At 39.6% G+C, this 20,634-nt stretch overlaps 2 protein-coding genes across 5 annotated transcripts; both read left to right on the top strand.

The window, feature by feature from the left end:
* The first annotated feature begins 808 nt into the window (after positions 1-808).
* Positions 809-7,616, top strand: tmem30aa (transmembrane protein 30Aa). Of its 3 annotated transcripts, XR_014554576.1 has the most exons (11): positions 809-1,256; positions 1,444-1,563; positions 2,088-2,195; positions 2,338-2,425; positions 2,747-2,893; positions 2,978-3,190; positions 3,581-4,892; positions 5,420-5,907; positions 6,124-6,436; positions 6,584-6,745; positions 6,864-7,616. XR_014554576.1 is itself a non-coding variant. In XM_083683957.1 (7 exons), exons 1-7 carry the CDS (start codon positions 1,011-1,013, stop codon positions 3,772-3,774), a joined length of 1,116 nt encoding a protein of 371 aa, XP_083540083.1. In that variant the 5' UTR covers positions 809-1,010; the 3' UTR covers positions 3,775-4,914. The 3 variants fall into 3 exon arrangements, 1 of the variants encoding a protein (XP_083540083.1); XR_014554577.1 differs by lacking the exons at positions 5,420-5,907; positions 6,124-6,436; positions 6,584-6,745; positions 6,864-7,616 and adding an exon at positions 5,123-5,137 and having other exon boundaries at positions 3,581-4,903; XM_083683957.1 differs by lacking the exons at positions 5,420-5,907; positions 6,124-6,436; positions 6,584-6,745; positions 6,864-7,616 and having other exon boundaries at positions 3,581-4,914.
* Positions 7,617-7,639: 23 nt separating this feature from the next.
* ldah (lipid droplet associated hydrolase) lies at positions 7,640-19,891 on the top strand. Of its 2 annotated transcripts, none has more exons than XM_083683955.1 (7): positions 7,640-7,835; positions 9,105-9,260; positions 10,673-10,807; positions 12,109-12,278; positions 14,588-14,828; positions 16,590-16,672; positions 17,792-19,891. In XM_083683955.1, the coding sequence occupies exons 1-7, from the start codon at positions 7,688-7,690 to the stop codon at positions 17,978-17,980; spliced, it is 1,122 nt and encodes a 373-aa protein (XP_083540081.1). In that variant the 5' UTR covers positions 7,640-7,687; the 3' UTR covers positions 17,981-19,891. The 2 variants fall into 2 exon arrangements, with proteins under 2 accessions (XP_083540081.1, XP_083540082.1); XM_083683956.1 differs by having other exon boundaries at positions 7,797-7,839.
* The last annotated feature ends 743 nt before the right edge of the window (positions 19,892-20,634 follow it).

Here is a 20,634-nt window from a genome sequence, read left to right as displayed (position 1 = left end):
CATTAATTTGCCAAAATTCTCAGTCATCTCTCGATTGTGGAGCACTCACTTGGCTTGCCCTTTCAGCAATTAAAAATCGACTCAGTTAACAAGCTGCCTGTGTCTACAATCACCGACCATGTCCTTTTTCAATGAAAGAATAATATTGTTCCCAATCGAGCAGATGAGTTCAATTTGGTCAATCGACCGAGGGGAGACAATCAGACCAGTGTCATCAGATGTGATTGTGGCAAAGCAAAGGGGAACTGAACATAGGGGAGTAATGATGCTATATTCAAAACAAATCATTATTTTCTTTCTACACACCACACCATGTTATCATTGTTATTCCAAATTATCTCATTTTGATTTATTCTTTGCTCTCGTTGTATCACTGTCAATTAACATGTATTGAGAGGATGCCGACATTCATGACATAAGGCAGAGGAATAATTAATCTTGTTATTTCTAATGTAGCAAATGAAGGGGAACAGTGTTTATTGAAAGAAATACAGAATTGTCTTAAATAAAGAAATACATTTCCATCATTGAAAACTAATTTTCTCACTAAAATAGGAACAGGCCAGCAATAGCATTGAAGGTGCAACCTCTGTACTCTCTCAGTTTCTTTCAATATAGTGTCTCTAGTACTTTCTTTGGTAATATTGACCCTATTATTGTCATGTTGACCTCCTCAGGTGTTGGTGGATAACCTACCATGTGAGAAAGGGGCGTGCTTTTCAATCTTGATGACAACTACTACGTCCTACCACACCATTGGCTTAGAAACTTCCTGTTTCTCTTCATTTCCAGCTGTCGTTATTAGCTGCCCACTTTCGGACTGAAGTGAGGTCTTCTCTAAAGCAAATCAGCAATGTATGTATAGAAAAGTATATTTTTTTACTGCTTAACATCATTGTTAAAACGTCAGTAGTCTCTTAGCGTATCTGTACGCTTTTCTGTGTTTAAGCGATACAGTGCCAGCTGTCGCTGTTTAGAGGGGATTATTTTCCTCTTCGAGAATCGCAGCCATGATGGCGTCTAGCTACAACGCTAAGGAAGAGGACGGACACCCTGGTGCTGCTGGCCATGGTGCCGCAGGAACTGTCAAAAGCAAAAAGCCGGACAACACAGCGTTCAAACAACAGAGATTGCCGGCTTGGCAACCGATTTTGACAGCAGGTACAGTTCTCCCGGCTTTCTTCGTGATCGGACTCATCTTCATTCCCATCGGTATTGGCCTCTTCGTGACATCAAACAACATCAAAGAATTTGAGGTATGCTAGCTAGCTACCTTTATATAGTTCCTTACATTTTACAGCATTGTATTTACTGTATGAGGATGTTCAACTCAGCATAAAGTGTGTATTGATACCTACTATCTAAAACGTGTGTGTTTCCGGATTGTATTCCTCTCTGCATGGCTAGCTAACTAGTTCATCAATTCATTTATCTCATTTACAGATCGATTACACTGGTGTTGACGGGAAAGATCCCTGCTTCAACTGCTCTCAGAGCTTTATTTGGAATAGTTCACGGCCGTGCACTTGCACTGTTCCCTTCACCCTCGAACAACCATTCGAGGTTTGTAGAAACGTGTATGATGTGGCTACCAAACTTGTTTATAAGTCTACCAGTCATAGCCAGTATGACTCAATGGTCTTCAGTTGTATGATCACTTTTGCAGATTCTCACATTTACACACCCTACACAGTAAATACTGCAGTTGGAGGCATGTCTTCACAGATTGACTCCACATAGTGTCCATTATGGTGCAGCTACATGTACTCTTGACTTCCTGTATTTACAGACACACTTACTGTATGACTTGGCTCTGTTCTCAGTATTGAGTATTGCTATTTTTAAACATTGCCTTGAATGCCAGTAAGCTATTATTCCCACAAGTAGCTGTCTCAGAGGTATGTTATCGATTAATTCAAGAAACTCCAATATTACACTCAACCCTTCCCTCTCAGCTCAGGTTCTTCCTGTAACACTGTCTAGACTGAAGTAGCATTGGCAAACAACATGTCTTAGGCATTATCTGTTCATTAGAGGAACAATTGATTCAGTCATCCCTCTGCTGTTCCCTCATTCATCTCCTGTAGAGCAATGTCTTCATGTACTACGGATTGTCCAACTTCTATCAGAATCACAGACGATATGTCAAGTCCAGGGATGACAGTCAGTTGAACGGTGACAAGGGCTCTTTAAAGGTATGTGACACCATCACACTTGTACAACAGAGAGAGATGGACCTTTCATACTCTTTCACCTTTCATGTGATTGTTTAATTTCAACATCATCGCATGATTTATATCCTGCCATTGTGCTAAAACGCCTTTGAACTCTCTCCAGAGTCCCAGCAAGGAATGTGAGCCATACCGCACAAGTGACAACAAGCCTATCGCCCCATGTGGTGCTATCGCCAATAGTCTCTTCAATGGTAAGGGTACAACGGTTTTTTTCACTTTGCAAATAGTAGTGCAACTTTCTAGGCAGCAGTCTGAGGAAAATACAGTAACTACACACTGTTGCTCAACTAATTCTTAAATCATAATCTTCTGTACATACAATAATAGTTGGACAGTGTTTATAATAGGTAATAGATGTTAGTGTTTTAATTTGGTTTAGTGCTTGAGTATCCATGACTCATGAGTAGGTCACTTTTCCTCTAGCTACCTAGCCTATCACTGTTGACTCACAACTGAAAACATGATTGCATTAACTGCCATTGCGTGCTGCATTTTACATTTTTCATCACCAGACACCCTCGAGTTGTTCTACATTGATCCCAATGGCTCCAGAAACGCTATTCCTTTGGTTAAGAAGGGCATCGCATGGTGGACGGACAAACATGTGAAATTCAGGAACCCCGGCGGAAACAACAACAACCTCACTGCGGTTTTCCAAGGTAGCTTACATAACATGCAAATTACATGACTACCGTGTAATAATCAATTATCATCATGACTTGACAGTCTTTTTCCTCCCTTAGGCACAAGCAAACCTGTAAACTGGAGAAAGCCTGTCTATGAGCTGGACCCAATGGACCTGGATAACAATGGCTTCATCAACGAAGACTTCATCGTGTGGATGCGCACAGCGGCCCTCCCCACCTTCCGCAAGCTCTACAGCATCATCCAGAAGAAGCCCAACAACATGACCCCGACTCTGCCCCGTGGAGAGTACACCCTGGAGGTCACTTACAGTATCCTTTTGATTAAAAATAAAAGGTTAAGAGAGTACAAGTTTGTTTCCATAGTTTAAAGAGATTGTTCTGCATATTCTCATTAGGTGAAAATGCATCTTACCTGGAGTCGTCCTCTTAGGCTTGTAGTGAAAGCGTCTCTGCCAATCCGTTCTCTACTTGGCTACCGACGGCACAGGCTAACAGTTAGCAGTTCTCTCTCCAATAGACTATATTTCAATCAACCCGAGATTAACATCATCAGACTGAATTCCATACCAAAACTTCATCTTTAACAACTGTTCCTCTCTGTACTCGATCTGTGTTTTCTCATCATTTACCGTTCACATTCATGATGTTCATAGAAGTCGAGATGCTTCTGGTTTTTTCCCTTTAACCGTGTGAATTCAGATTACCCCGTGCGCAGCTTCGAGGGCCGAAAACGCATGATCCTGAGCACCATCTCCTGGATGGGAGGCAAGAACCCCTTCCTGGGCATCGCTTACATCACTGTGGGCTCTGTGTGTTTCTTCCTGGGCGTGGTCCTGCTCATCATCCACCACAAATACGGAAACCGCAACAACAGTGCAGAAATCACCAACTGAGAACATCCTGAAGTGGATCTCCTCCCCTCTGCATGCCTGGTTGGCCCTTTGGCCCCCAATCTGGAGTGCTTGCTGATTTAAGCCTGGATGCACTGGTCTTTGTAAAAATCTGTTATTATGTGTTGGTCTGTCATGTTAGCTCACGCGCCTCTCTCCTTCAATGGGGAAGGCAGCAGTCAAGTTGTATATTGCAGAGTTATGCCCTGTAAACAAATGGCACAAGGTGAAAGAAAGCTCCGGGAGCTTGGAATTCTATGTCTGTGTTTTCATATGACCTACAATGATGGCTGGAAATGTTATCTGTGGTCCTCAAGTACATAATGTTTGGTTGTTGTTTTTGTATTTATCCATATATTATTTCAGATAGAATGTGTATATTATTTGAGCAATGCTTGTTGTGAATGGCTTGATAGTGAAGGATGTCTATATTTTAAAAGTGAGTTCTACACACTTATTATATTATTATGTGTTGTGATGTCATTGGTGAATGTACTAATGTATTTCATTGAAATACCTCTGCAGCTATTTCAAAATGGCTTGAAGATGGAATAGGAAACACTTGTGGCCATATTGATCCTGCATTGTTCATAATTATGTAAGGCATAGATTTTTAGTAGGAAGTATTTTTACCCCTGGAATTTGTTGAGATTATACCAAAAATGAAACCTGTATCCTTTTATTGCTTCTAAGCACTACCATTGTGTAAAGATTTACAGGGTTGTCTGTTGGCATCTTTTCTTATTGATTCATATCAATGAATGCATTTTATCTGGACAAACATGCTTTTGTTGGCATCACCAGCCATGAGGTAGGATTTATTTAGATTAAGCAAGTTGTTTGGGTGGAGTCGACCAATGGTATTGGCATCGCTTCTACAATGAAAGTTATTTATTTTGACTACTCTGTCTTTTTTACCTGATTATATTTTTTTTTTTCAAAATTGTCAATCATATTTTCCATATCGACCAAATAATATACACTTTAAAAGTGTGTTTTGTTATGCAGTATTTTGTCCTTTGGTCTTTTTAAACTGATTCCGCCCTTTTTTCTTTAGTAGGCCTACTATGATAATATTCTCGGATGATGAATATTCTCCGATGATGAACTTTTATTTCAAGGTAAATAAAATGTTGAAACCTATGTCTGGAAGTAATTTGTTTCATCATTTTGACAATGTGCTCTAAAATGTTTTTTAAATGTAATTTATTTACAAAAATAAAGTAGAATAAATAGTAAAAAAAAAAAATAATAATAATAATTATATGTATATATATATATATACATTATGGATTGCAAACAAACTAAATATCATTGGTTGAGTTGTTTACACTTCAAAAGCACTGGAGAGCATTCATGTCAGAGTTATGACTTCGGCAACTGGGAGCTATGAGTTCCCCAGAACCAAACAAACACACCATTAGCATCTCTCCGCGTCCAGAGTCTGGGCTAGGATGAGGGCTACATAGTTTCAAGCTTACTGTACCTTGCCTTCTCCCGCGAGTGGTCAATCAATTACCCGCGAGTAGTCAATTGTGTGTCTCATCGTCTTTAATTTTCACCATTATATTGCCCATCTTGCCTAGCCAATCTTCAGGTATATTTTTCTTCACACCTCTGTACTTAATCCTTTATATTCACCACCCAGATCCCAGCGTTGGAAGCCTACCTCGACACCCTCTACCCTTTTTGTCTGCGTGCGCGGGTCATCCAACTGGGTCTGGTCGTGCTGCAGCATGACATGGATCTGTGCCTGGAGAGGCTCAGCGAAGGCCTGGACAGCAACAATTGGAGCAACCACACCGAGGACTGCCAGGAGGAGAGCAACCCAGGCAGGGCGGGCGGCTGTCTGAGAGGCCTGAGGAAGAAGCTCTTTGGAAAGAAGCGGGTGGAGATCCTGGTGGAGGAGGTGGGGATGGAGAGAGTGTAAGGGGGAGGAACCATGCAGAGGATGAGATGAAGGTGATCAACATGGAGGAGAGGCAGAGCGAGGTGCAGGAGTTGGAGTTGGCTTGCAAGAGGCTCAGAGAAGAGTTTGTGGGGAGGATCGCCAAGGCCTGGGACGCTATGGCTATGGAGAAACTGGCCAGGAAGAAACTCCTGATTTCCGAGAGGGAGAACGCTGCCCAGTTCTTTGTACGTTTAGTAAAATCTATAAATTAAAAGTTAGAATAGAGTTTGAATAGAGCAGATTGATAATACATACATGTAAAAGATAAAGATGGTGTGTTTTTAATAAGGGACAAGCATTACTACAGTATGTTTCAAATGGGTAAAGACAGCACAGACAGATATAATAGCTCAAGACTGGTATCACTAAGTCTTATCTGTTTGTGTCTTTTACCCCCACAGAGCTGAGCGTGCTGGAGACAAGATGGGCCTCGCGACAGGCTCTCCGAGACTAGCCAGTCTCCTATGGCCCCAGGGCCCTACGACACAGCTGTTGGAACCAATACAGCAGCCATTGTGATTCCGTTTACCGCTGACGATAAAGATGATGATTTTAGATCTTTCTACATAAACAGCCCTATGGCCCCACCTCCTGACGTAGAGTACTTCCCCTACCGCTGCAGCCCCCGCCTGGCGCCCATCATGAACCTGAGCGAGAGCAACAGGAAGCTCCTCACGGGAGGGGGGCGTCGTGGGCGTGGCCCCGGCCCCACAGGTGAGTGAAATTATGTGGGATCTAAGTGGGATCCTTGGGACGACCCTACCCTAAACCCTAAACCTAACCTTAACCCTTACTCTCAATTTAACCATAACCCTGACCTAACATTAACGGTTTTAAATCTCAACTTCAATGGGGTTACAGATTCGGACCGTCTCAAGCACTCAAGGAAGTGAAAGGCAAAAAGAAAAAGAAGACAGGGAAAAAACGAGTGAAGGAAGAGAAGGAACAGCAGCGGGGGACAACAAAGAATGAGGAGATTGAGAAAGAAGTTCAGAAACCAGGCAAAAAGAGTCTGAAGGAAAGGTGATGACTGAAATAAAAGTGGGGTAAATAGGGGTGGTAGCATAACAAGGAAGTAAGAGGTATTTATATTTATATTTAGGTATTTGTTGGTAACTACTGTATTTATTTCTGACAACAGGATTATCCAGTGGCTGCTGCTTAAATTGGAGTAATGGACACCTATCCACTCATCTACCTCCCTCCCAATCCCACCTACCTACCTTCTTTAAGCCTTACCAAAACAATAAGCACAATTATTACCAAACCGACACACACGTACACATAACTACCTACAGTACCACATACCCAGCTACCCACCTTCACACGCACACAGACAGAGACAGACAGACAGTCAGACACACACACACACCACCACTTACTTACTATATGTACCTCTTACCTTTCACATACAGTACATACCCACCTACCTAGCTTTCTTCCTACTTACACACACACACCTACCTATCACATGCAGTACCTACCTACCTACCTACCTACGTACCACATACCCACCTACCTCTATTCCTTCATACAAACGACATTTGCAGAATACAATATTTTGAATGAATTGTATCTTGTTGATTGCTGTATTATTGTTTTAGGCTCTAAACAAAACAGCAGTCACCCGGACCTCCACAAGGCCCGACTCTTGAGTATTTACTCCAATACATTTACAGAGGCGCCTAGAATAGTTTTTGCACTATAAGAGAATATATATTTCATATACAGTGATTTGCATTGGGTGCATTAATTTGACCTTGAAGCATGTTTCAAAACCCACATTTTATACAAATGTTACTTAAATAGCAACAAATATGAATCATTGTTAATGTTTATACAGTTATTTTTTCATAAATCATGACTAAATACAGATTTATCACAGTTTTTTATGTATTTATTTATTTATTTGGGACTTTTATTTTGAAAGATCTCGAAATTCCGCGACTCGGAAGTACTTCGTTAATGTGGCTGAAAAGACTAGATGCTGATAAGACGCAGATTGGCTGCATCGTAAACGGGTGCTGCTTCCACGATAGATCCAATGTGAACACCCTAATCTTTGCTAATCTTTTGGGAATATTATCCACAGCAAAACATTTCGAAGCAGTTGGTAGGTAATTGAAAATCTTAGGCATAATGTTTATTTCCATAGGCATAATGTTTGCCATTCAATGTCGAAGATGGTTTGCTATAACGAGCTGTCACTTGTGATGGTTTTACTCCAGATACTTGAATAAATCCCAATATTTACGTTTCCTCGTCCAGTTTGTGACTACCTTGAAGATGTCCCCCTCCGGACATTTGAAAGAAGATATAGATGAACGTCATACATGGCGTAAATAGTAGGGTTTTATTAAAGTATCTGGAGTAAAACCTGATCAAAGTTCAACTGTGATGGGTGAGTTCAGAAGGCCGTCCAACTCGCAACGCCAAGGCAAGTGACATGGTGTTGGACAATCCAGCTACTGTACCTACTGTTTATGTTGACAGGATATTATTAATGTCTTGACATTATGTGTTGTGTTGAAAACATAATCTTGTATATTTATTCGGCACAAATGATAGGTCATAATAATCTAAATCTTTACTTATTGTTAAGATTTTGGTGACCCTGCAGAAATCCCTGACAGCTGCTTTATCAGGGCAGTCAGAACAGATCATTTCCTACATACTTTCACATATTGACAGAGTAGTAATAATAATAATAATAATAATAATAATATATCTTCAGAAATGTTATACAGTGAGGTTGTGGCCAATAGATGGTTTTCATGTTAATAAATAATCGTGATGCATGTGCAGACACAGGGCGAAAAAGCAACCCAAGTGTCTGGATGAAAGGATAAACAGTCCCAAAATAACACAAATTTACAATTAATAATCAAACTTTGATCGGTCCTCTCATTTGTGACAACACCTATGTTGTGTACATGATGGGACAAGATGGTAGGTCAATATAACACATTTGTAACTTAAAATAATTCCAATTAAGCAGCAACACATTACAAAGCTGTTTATTGACACAATGAGAAATGTAAGAGAGTCCCCTTGAGAGGGTACACAAGGTAAAAGGTGGCAATGGATGGATACAGGAGACTGATGGGTGAGAGTAGAGACTGCAGCCTTAACACGTTGCACTATGATCCAGCTCATGCTTAACAGTTTTGAACAAATTGTCAATGGCCCTGTGGAAGAAGAATATTTCAGGATTTCATTAAGCTATAGCAAACAAAGATTGATGAAACTGTGGTGGACTTCTTAGCGAGGGATGTGAGGTAGATAAACCAAATCGTTTTGGGCACTGAAGTAACTCAAAAGGACGAAATGTGTCAGTGAAACCACCAAAATAACTTTGTCCTTACTCTCTCTCTTGACCTAGCCTTTGAGATGGGGACTTTGGCGGTGGAGGATGGTGAGGCCAGCACAGAATACCTGTACTGCTGTGGTGCTATCACTGAGGTTCTCAAATTTGGTAGCTTGTGCTCTGGCACCTCCAGGCAAACCCCCCCTGAAGTGCTGTTTCTCATCATTCCAGGTGAGTGTTAGAAGCATTTTTTACATCGTTGCACTCAGGTAAACTCTATTTGGTTAATCATTTTATTTAACATAAAATGGTAATGTCCACACATTGGGTTTTGGTGTTGTGGTTCCCCTTCATCATAACATATTCGTTCATATACAGTATGAACTAAGAAATATTACTAATATAACGGTTATTTCTGGGTAGATAATGAGCAGTAGAATTAAATATTATAAATATAGACAGCATATAGCAGCAGTTGTGTGTGTACGTGTGCGTGCGCGTGCGCGTGCATGTGTGTTCGTGTGCGCGTGTATATGTATGCAAAACCAAAGGGTCAACTTGAACTGATAATTTGGGTGGTTTTGTGTTGTATTGGCTACCATTTTGTGGTTCTTTTGGGTTGTGTTGGGTACTTTTGGGTACCCGTGTGGGGTACTTTTGGGTACCCATTTGGGGTTGTTTGTGGGTACCTGTTTGGGGTTGTTTGAGGGTACCTGTTTAGGGTTGTTTGTGGGTACTTTTGGGTACCTGTTTGTGGTTGTTTGGGGTGATTAGTAGGACCCACTGCCGAAGCCAGTATGGGGACAAGTGCCTCCTAAAATATGCTGACGATTCAGTCATTGTCAGTCTGCTTCAAAGTCCCAAAACTGAGAATGAGCCTGTGGTGGAGTTTGCTCAATGGTGTGATGATGTCTTCCTCCAACTAAATGTAACTAAGACCAAGGATATGGCTATTGATGTTAAGAGACAACCACTCCCACCATCTCAGACCTTCATCAAAGGGCTTGATATTGAATTTGTCGATCAAAATAAATACCTTGGTACAATAATTGATGACAAATTAAACTTGGATGCCAATACTGACTTTGTCTGTAAGAACCAATGTGTGTTTTTTCTGAGGAAGCTAAATGTTTTTAATTTAAATAGGACAATGATGTCGCTGTTTTAAGTCTTTTATTGAATCTGTTCTTGTCAAGGTGGCTGGCAAAGTTATGTGTCCAACAGACAGCTGATCTTTGACCAGCATGTTCTCCGTAAGGCTAGGTCTGTGTTGGACAGTAAAGACCACCCCCTTCACTCTCAATCTACGGCCTGAGGAGAGTGTTATATGGGAGGAGTAAACACTCTTTCATTCGCTGTGTAATAAACTTGCTTAATTGCAAAGACCACTAATAATAAAAGGCTGTGTTCTCACTTTTCTTGTTTCTGAGTCTTGGTGACAATCAGTGAAATTTCCCTGTAATGAATCCCACTTTCTTCCCCCTGTTTATTTTTTACCATGTCTGCTTTTTTTTTTTTTTTATCATAGGCCTACTTTTACAGAGCACCTTTTTGTGCCTGAACAGACATGTTTACAAGGGTTTTGTAAAATGAAAAAAAATTATTTGTTTATATTTCTGAGAAACCTTTGTGCGTATCTACAGGTAACCCAGGTGTGATCGGCTTCTACAAGACCTTAATGCAGACGCTTCATCAGAAGTTCAGCCGGCGCTTCCCTGTGTGGGCAGTGAGCCATGCTGGTCACTGTGTGCCCCCTGAAACCATGGACATGGTTGAAGGTAAAGTGCTCTATTTGAGAGTAACCAACATTCTATCCACTTCTTTTATTAACAGCCTAGATGTAATAAAAGGTAACCTTTTTTTGGTACAGTCTAATTATTTAAGTTGAAACTATGGTTCATATATAGCACCCTGCGTAAGTAACGGGAGAGTGAAGCATTTTTTCTTCTTTTGGCTCTACTCCAAAGGTTTGGATTTTTAATCAAACAATTACTATGAGGTTAAAGTATAAATTCTCAGCTTTTGTTTGATGGTATTTGTGTACATATTGGTTCCACCATTTAGAAATTACACTTTTTATACATAGTGACCCTATTTCAGGACACCATAAGTAATGGGACAGATTCATAAAATGTCCAAATTAAGCACTCAGGTTTAGTATTGTCGACAATCCTTTGCATGCGATAACTGCCTTAAGTCTGTGACCCATTGACCCCACCATACACTGGGTATCTTCTTTGGTGATTCTATGCCAGGCCTGTACTGCAGTCATCTTCAGTTGTTTGTTTTGAGGTCTTTTTGCCTAAAATCTTATCAGGAAATGAAATGCATGTTCAATTGGAATTAAATCTGAAGAACTTCCTAGTTACTATGGCAGTATGCTTTGGGTCATTGTCTTACTGTATGATGAAGCACCATCCAATGAATTACCAGCCTGTTTGCGATTGCCAAGCTCACCAAGTGCTTTTTTTTCTTTTGAATTATGATTTTGGTAGATTTAAGGTTTTGGCTATGGTTCGGATAGATTTTTTTTGATATTTCAGCCTCATAATGGCTTCCCTGACTTGATGTCTCTTTGGTCCTCATGTTGACAAACTACAATAGCAGACTCCAAAGGCAAACGCGAAGCCTAAAATCAATACTAGACATTAAGAGCTGTCTTATGACCACACAAATTATGTGATGGAACCCACCAGCCAATTGTCCCATCACTTATTTCAGGGCACAAGCCAATTGTACCCTGAAATAGGGGGACTATGCATAAGAAGTGTTGTAATTTCTCAATGGTGAAACCAATATATACAGAAATACCATCAATAAAAGCTGAGAATCTCTACTTTAACCCCATAGTAATTGTTTTGATTTCAAATCCAAAGAAGAAAAAGTGCTTCAATGTCCCATTACTGATGCAGGGCACTGAAATTTAGGCTATCAATCATTGAACCACTTGACTTTTTTTTTAAACTTTATATTAACTTTTTTTTTTTCTATCACTTTGAAATTCTGATTTGTTCTCAACTTTCTAAACTGAAACAAATAAAACAATGGCAATGAGGATCATATTAATTGTTTTTTGCAGATGCTTCTGTGATGGCAGCAGAAGATCTGTTTGGTCTGGATGGGCAGATTGAGCATAAGTTGGCTTTCCTCAGGGAGCACATACCCAGGGTCACTCGCCTGGTTTTGGTGGGCCATTCCATTGGCTGTTACATCATCCTGGAGATGATGAAGAGGGATCCTGAACTTCAGGTACGTCTGCAAATTTTCTGTGGGAATGAGCCTCAGACTTAAACCTTTTCAGTTAATGGCATAGATGTAGGACCATCCAGATCATTTTTAGGTGAATGTCTTTGTTATTTAGCAAGTACAGATGCCTTTGTCCAGGCTCAGCTCACTGTAATGGAAGGTAACAGGGCAAGTATACTCCGGCTCTATCAGGAAAAAATGATGCATTTTGTGAAATTCAAAGCTAAAAATTAAAGCAGTAACATATTTTTGGAGGTAGTATGTATCGATTGTTATGCATTTCCGCTGTCAAAGGCATTCATTTAGTCAGTGTTGGCATTCCTGTAGTACTTCCTGGTGGAACTCATCACTAAATAACTAGTAGTGTTGACATACAAGCCGCTGAGGGTATCCAAGCCGGATGAGGGTGGAAGAGTACGGCATGCTTTAGAAAATGGTAGTTCAGGGGGCCGCTAGGGGCGCAATGAGCAACTGACGTGTTTTCTGCTCACTCCTGCTGAAATATTCTCAAATATTATGTGAGTCTTGGTGCTTTATCGTATATATATGTTTTATCATTTGATTTGGTAATCTCTATGTAAAGTAACATATACACAAGACAAGCATTAGATGCAGAGGAAAGAAACCATCTCTAGCAGGCCCAGACTTAACACCGCCCTCGTCTGAGTCTATAAGCTCGAAAATGGTGCCCCTGCCTCAGGGGGCTAAAGCAAACATACTATGGTCCATTGGACTGCAACGCACAAATATGATCGTTATCATAATGGAACCGGGTGATACAATTGATGCCTGAATCAAGGCTGTTTCTCAGCCATTCCACTGTGAATAATTGAGTCTTAAAAATGAGATTTTTACCTGCAATTCAGTCACTGAAAACTAGCAGCGATGTACAGGGCAAGATAATCTAGGACCTAGAGAAGGCCTTTCATTTGATGGCACCAGCACATGGTTTGGTCGTACCAAAACGTTTTCACGCAATAGAAAAAATTAGGAGGCTTATCATCTTAGAAATGATCTTGCCATTGCATTCAGAGACAGCTTGTGATATGTGTGTGCTAAACATTCCTCTTCTCATTACAATGGTCTTACTATTTACAAATGCATACAGAAACGCATTGCATGCTACATGGCCTATTCTTTGATAATAAACAAATAAAATAACATTGTTTGATCATGCCATCGCAATTGCATGCGGGAGAAGGCACTTCCACAACTTGCAGGGTCCGAAATAAACACCTGCCAAGCACTAAATGTGGTTCGGCCTACATTTTCCTATGGCGGGTAAATGTTCCAGTGATTACCTGCCACTTTTGCGGGTGCTTGTGAATGGCAGTGCTTTATTCTGTATCATCAGAGTATGATACTATTTGGTGTCATAATTGAGGCCCAATCATTTTTGGACAGATGTGTTTCGCTTTGACACTGTGCGCAGTTCGAGGCGGAAAGCCTAACTTGCAGTGCGAGATTGGTCAGTCTGTAGTTTTCCTTTCTCAACATCAATGCAGCAAATAATGTATTGGCAGGTAATACTGTAGTTGTTTTCATGTAGCCTTTGGCTTTCACTTCAGCAGGCGAAAATGACCGCAGACTATTTGGAACAGCGGCGATTCTAAACTTGTCAAGGGAAATGCACAACCAATGTTTTGGCTGAGGTCTAGTATGCAGTTGAGAGTGGGGGGGGGGGGGGGGGGCATTCTAGTGTTGTAAGACCTCAACTATTCACTATTACCATGTATCACAGCGACCTCTCCGCTGCCCTTCTCATCTGTATTGTAGGGCAGGGTCTTCTAAATGCAACAGCCCTTTAGAGATTCTTGACTCTAAGCTCGTCAGCACCCATACAAGGCTAGAGGAACAGATTATTTCTCTTTGTGTTCTTGTCAGAGGTCCCAGCGGTTGATTATTGAGTACAGTAACAGATCGAGTGGTCTGCCGTTTGTTTCTCTCTACCTCTCTCTCTGTCATTTACCATGAGGGTAGAATTGAACATTTATCTATGAAGTATTTGCCTTGTAATAATTGTATATAAGCTTACAGTATTATTAAAGCCTCATTTGATTAATTCTAACTTGACTATTCTTGCATCTTGTCAACACAAACTCAACAATTTTCTGCACATAGTGTTAATTTAATTACTTGGTGTCAGATTATTAATATTAAGATATGCTTTGCTATTAACAATACATACAGCCAAATGTCCTTGCCATTCCTTCCTTGTATTGTAACTGCCAACCTATGCCAGCCCTACAAGACTAATGAACACCATCTTTAAGTTGTTGTTGTTTTTTTCTCTTGAATGCATTTGTCTGTAGGTGGTGAAGTCAGTGCTGCTCTTTCCCACCATCGAGCGCATGGCACAGACTCCACAGGGTAGGGTCATGACCCCTGTGCTATGTCACCTGCGATACATGGCCTACTTGCCCATCTTTTTCCTCTCCCTGTTGCCAGAGGGTCTCAAGGCCGCTATGGTGAAGCTGGTCTTCGGTGGGCTGCGCTCACTCGACCACTTTGCTGTCCCATCTACTGTTAGTCTTTTTAGTGTGGACTGTGCAGGTGAGTCTCTCATTCAGGCCTATTCTGTTCAGTTTGATTTTGAAAACGACGAAAAACTGCGCCAACCGCCTGTCCAGATTTTAGGGAAGATGCTTTTGTCATCCATCTACCCAGACCTGTCTGTGCAAAGACAATCACAGGACATGCTAAAAGCTGACTTGCTAAAAGCTAACATTTTTGTGGCTGCACAGGCACTTCTATTGAAAGAAATTGTTAGCATTCATAAAATGCTAGCCAGCTAGCATATTTGCTTCCATTGATATTTCATATCTATTTCATATCCAAATTGCCAATTTGTGTCATTTCCGACAAGTCCCAAGATTCCCCTCTCCCTCTCACGTCAGTTCCTTCTGTTGAACAGCACAAGAGCTAGAGCATGCTGCTCTCTGGGAATCACTGGCATAGTAGAGCAGGGTCAGAGTGCAAAAACTCTTGTTTAACGTTTTTTAACGTGGTATGACATGTTTTTTTAGGAAATAAACACAGACATTGTGTTTTGATACCTATGATAGACCAAAAATACACATGAAAATGGATTTCGGGTAAACTTCTCCTTAAATAATTAAACCCGCTTATTGTTCCGTCTAGTTTGAGCAGTTTGTGTAGGTCTGAGCAGACACAATAGGGTTCCAATTGCGTTCCAGTTCTTTACCCTTCATCCATAGGTGTGCACTCATGCACTTTCCCTCATGCATTGGATTGGTGGAACCAATAGAGAGTTTTCACCATATTCCTTATAAGAAATGGCCCCATATTTTTCCAAGTTTTAATCTTAATATTTATTATGAAATTATTGATATGTTAATCTCACACACACACACACACACACACACTCACTCACTCATAGGTATACTACAATCAGTACCATAACTGCTGCTATATACTGTATACATGTATACTATTTAATTGTACTGCTCATTATCTACCCGGAACTAACCATCGTACATTGACACAGCACATTTATTAGTTCATACTGTATATCCTATTGTGTATATTTCCCAATATCCTAAATGCCCTAGTGACACAAGTTGAAATTGCAATGAAACAAATAATAAAAAAAAACATCAATAACTTGTCTGGAGTTGTTTGGTTGTTAATTTTGGGTAGTTGTTTGGGGTTGTCAAACAATTACGTACAGATTCTTAGCAAAGTTTACATTTACATTTACATTTATGGCATTTAGCAGACGCCTTTATCCAAAGCGACTTACAACAAATACATTTGTTTAAGTAAGTGAATCATCTATCCATCAGTCATCATAAGGAGCTCTTATGTGTGGCAAATTATCCAATTAGTTTTTAGCCAAGGACATTTCTCATTTTCAATGCAAGTCAGCACACCACTAAAATGGTCTCAAAATATGTTTTGCAACAGAGCCTAATAGCAAGCTATTTACATCTTAGAATAGTCTCATGATGGTGGGGTTTGACACAAAACACATTACTGTGTTTTGGGTTAGGGTTACACACTACTACTACAGGAAGTAAATCTGAGCTTTCTACTTTGATATCTGAGCTTTGTATGAACAAAGTAATGATATTTTGGGACCATATTAATGGTAGACTGACGAAATATACCCCAAAATTATCTTTGTGTGAAATTCTGCTTTAAACATAATTGTATACCAGAGTAAAGCCTAAAATTATTTCTTTGCATCATGTATGTATTCTTTGTATGATGTCTTCCATAAGGGGAACTTTGACACACAATACAAGGTTCCTCTGAACATGATATAACTTTTTCTTTATTCTTTTGTTGAAGCCAATTCTATGTACATGGGGGGTCAAGAGATGAGGCAAGTTCTGGAGAGAGACAACTTTACCATCAATCAAAACCTGGATAAGGTAACAAATGTTTTACATCTTCTTAAAGGTGCAGAATGTAAGATTTTAGCTTTTAAAGCGCTTAATGTCCATGACAAACCAATAGCATTCAGAGTAAGAGATAAGGTGGGAGAATTGGAACATTGAACACAATAAAATAGCTGTGACTTCTTACATCACAAATTACAACCATGACATGTTCTCCAATCATGGTAAGGTACTGGTGAAGTGTACCCATCTTGACTGTAAACAAAGCTGCATGACTTACAGCAATGTTATCTTTCCAATAATCTAGTTCACCAGCTAAACTAGCGACTGTTAGCATACAATTAATCCCCCTACTGCTAGATGTCGGCAGATTTTGACCCGGGAGTGTCTCATCTGAATATTATTATTCATTTATTACAAAATGACCTCTGCCATGTGGAAGTTAATGATCAAGTATTGTAATATGCTACTGTATTGGTAATGATTGGTAGGTCCACATTAATCGAGAATAGAACAATTGGTAGGTCCACGTTACGATTGGTAGGTCCACGTTAATCGAGTTAACCAGATTAAGGTAAAGAATTGACAAAGACGCCACAGCAATTTAGATTTGGGTTAGAGTCCCAAACACCCGGGGAACAGGTATTCTAAGGTAAAGAAAACTAAACTGCTGCTAATAATTTCACTATGTCTTTTATGCTTTTTAATTTTTTTTATTTTTTTATGCTCTTTAAACTAAATTGCTGCTAATGATTGCACTCTGACCCTAAAATGCACTGTGACTTATTATTTTATATATCTTTTATGCTTTTTAATAATGTTTGTATCTTTCCTTTTTATCTATTTTATGTAAAGCACATTGAATTGCCTCTGTGTATGAAATGTGCTATATAAATAAACTTGCCTTGCCTTGTATGTATGATAATGCAACCAACTGCAAATGTAATTCACCTTTTCCAGAACAAATTAATTTCATTCCTGATATTTACATCAATACTCCAATTTTACTAAGCTTGAATTTATTATAGCAACAGTATTAACTATCAGCCATAAGTCACTGCTCCATTGTACCGTTTTTTTTAAATAAAGAAGACCTGTTATTAGTGGTTGAACTGATGTTTTAATAATCTATGCTGTTGTTCTTCTCTTCAGCTTGTGTTTTACTATGGAGCCAATGACCACTGGTGCCCCAGACAGTACTACCATGAAATCAAAAGGGATTTCCCAGATGGGGATATCAGACTCTGTGAAAGAGGGATTCGACATGCCTTTGTCCTAGATGCTGGAAAAGAAGTGGCTGATATGATCGTTGAATGGATCCATGCTGATTTGCCGACATGACAGCTGTAGTGTCCACATGTGAACTTCAGCAAAGTGGCATAACAACAGTATGATGATTGTTTGGTTTAATTCAATTTTAAATGTCAATAACAGGTATATACGGGTGCTTAAAAATATTGAAAATTAATTGTAATGGACCATTTCAAGGTTGTGGAAGTGCTCAGATTTTCAACATAGTGCTTGAAAGTGCTGGATTTTCAGTTTGTCAGCAGGCTCAATCAACAAAACACTTTGCCTTTGTACACAAATGAATAGTTTTGAATACTTTATTAACACATTCATAAACATTACTGTAACCTGGGCAGGTGTTTAAAAACATTTAAAATTCAAGTTCAAACAAACATAAAACGCATAAAAGCCAGACAAGAACGAAGTTTAGAGCTGGGCTGCCGGTGTGACGATGTCTCAACAGCACTGGAGGTTTTTTTTCAGGTCATTCACCTCATCAAAACCACCACCAGGAGGCATCGTTGAGCATGATGGATATGTTTGAACACCTCACATTTGGAAAAGGACAAATTATTGTCTGGTCAGAGAAATTTGAAATTAGGTCCTTGGATAAACCTTAATTTAGAATAAATTATGTCTTCCTGGACACTTCATAAAATTATGTCAGACATGGAATATTTGTGTCTGTGAAATTGCAGAGTGAAATAATAACTCATAGTGAAATAATGTTTCTTAGTTGATTTCCGTTGATTGAAATGAGAGCTTTCATGAATCAATCACATGTCTACATGCCATGTGCAATGACGAGAATAAAACAAACTATATTTTCACTGTTCACTTCATAAAATTATGTCAGACATGGAATACGTGTGTCCGCGAAATTGTTTTTCAATTGATTTCCGAGCTTTCATTAATCAATCTATCTCGCATTACGCTCCCTCTCACTATACAGTATTTGATATGCAACACCCCCCTCACAACATTTTAGACACCTCCCCCACTCATAGCAACTTGTGCTTACAACAAGCGCAAATCGATTCCCATTAACAAACAAAAGCGTGCCACTGGAGAAATCCAATCGAATGATGATCCCACTCCTCCCCTAGAACAGTACTTCAGTTCTTCATTTAACGAATTCCGCTAGCTCATAGAAGATTGACATGCAAACACTGTCTGGATGTTGAAAAACGTTGAATTCATGGCGACTGTATGAATTTTCAGACAGATCGACTGCATAAACTCCTAGCTGATTTAGCCTCATTTGTCACTGATATCAGCTTTGGATTTGTCAGAGCCAATAACAACCTATATAGGACAGCACTAGCTGGCTGAACTGAATATGAATGATAGTCATCCAATATGCTGTAATAGCGCCATGCTCTTAACAAAAATAATCATCCTCCCTAATCTTGAACGACACCTCCCAAATAGACAGTGGCATTATGATAAAAAATGTGTACACAAAACAAGATTACATTTTTTATTTGTTGTTTTAACGAAAATCGAGAGTTAGCCTACTGGTGACAGTTGTTCTCAACTGTATCAAACAGACCTGTGTCATTACAACAGAGATCCCAGTGAAACAAATCTCACTTTTGCATTACAATGAGTGTGAGAGAATGGGTGGGGGATGCAAGAGTGTCCAGGACGTTATTGGGTCACTGTCACCTTGATTAATTCAATATTACTCTCCTCCTGTGCACTTCTGTAATCAACTTTTATTTGTTGGCTAGGTTGTAGCAACCTCATGATGGGTATAGGGTGGGTAAATTTGAGTGTCATGCCCAGGGTGTGTATGTAAATAGCCTAAACCTATCAATGTTACATTGAGAGGGTTAATGGAATATGAATGACAGTCATCCATTATGCTGTTATAGAAATAACGCCATGCTTGTTGCCTTTTGGAGAAAAAACATGGCTGCAGTCAGATGGACCCTGTAACATATATTGATAAGTTGTGTAAATCACATTTGTATTAAAAAATGTTTTAGTTTTGAGAGCCTCAGGTATTCAGTAGTCATTGGAAGTCCAAAATGCTGTTTGTATTTGCAGCAATATGGAATTGGCAAACAAAAAAAACAAATAAAAACATTCCAGTCGGCTATACAGGGGAAAAAAGACACGCCTCGGATGTAGAAGACATTGAAGAGAGACGTGGCCAAATTAGTTGGTAATAATGCTTGTCATTTTTACCAACACGGCCTCTCAATAGTGTCCTATTCTTCACCGAAAATATCTGACTGCCTCTCTTGCCAGGAGTTAAACGTTTAATCTTAGGATATACTTATGGAGGAGGGTAATCTTTTTCTTGATCGTTTCCAGTTAACAAAAAAAGGCGTTCAGTATGCTCTCCCCCTTCAAACAATCCCTCAAAAGCGCTATACAAAATAAATGGCTCATTAATATGAATACATTGTGTGAAAGAGAGAAGGCTGCCCTTGCTGAAAATGTGGATGTTCGCACCCTATAACTGTAGGCTACTACTGAATCTGAACACAGCTAAAATTGTGACACTGTCCTTTATTCTTTAGTTCCCCAAGCTACTTTTTGCTGTCAATTCATCACTGATTGAGATTAATTCAAACATTTGTCACATAAGAGTTATTTTAGTGGTTTAGTGCAGTCAAAGATTTACTTATTTCAACAGACTTATTCAAAAGGCAACCTTTGGAGTGGTCAGATGTGAGAGATTATATTGCTTTGTC

Source organism: Argentina silus (assembly GCF_951799395.1).
Source record: "Argentina silus genome assembly, chromosome: 13".
In the NCBI taxonomy this organism is placed as follows: Eukaryota; Metazoa; Chordata; class Actinopteri; order Argentiniformes; family Argentinidae; genus Argentina; species Argentina silus.
The sequence above is the reverse complement of the archived record's forward strand: the minus strand, read 5'-3'. Positions and strand labels throughout refer to the sequence as shown.

Bases quoted from the DNA above. Each gene is read 5' to 3' on its own strand.
- tmem30aa (XM_083683957.1), top strand. From the start codon at position 1,011: ATGATGGCGTCTAGCTACAACGCTAAGGAAGAGGACGGACACCCTGGT. The intron at 2,196-2,337 runs GTATGTGACACC...AACTCTCTCCAG, and splicing joins GTGACAAGGGCTCTTTAAAG to AGTCCCAGCAAGGAATGTGA. The intron at 2,894-2,977 runs GTAGCTTACATA...TTCCTCCCTTAG, and splicing joins CCTCACTGCGGTTTTCCAAG to GCACAAGCAAACCTGTAAAC.
- ldah (XM_083683955.1), top strand. From the start codon at position 7,688: ATGTGGCTGAAAAGACTAGATGCTGATAAGACGCAGATTGGCTGCATC. The intron at 7,836-9,104 runs GTAGGTAATTGA...CTCTTGACCTAG, and splicing joins AAAACATTTCGAAGCAGTTG to CCTTTGAGATGGGGACTTTG. The intron at 12,279-14,587 runs GTACGTCTGCAA...ATTTGTCTGTAG, and splicing joins AGAGGGATCCTGAACTTCAG to GTGGTGAAGTCAGTGCTGCT.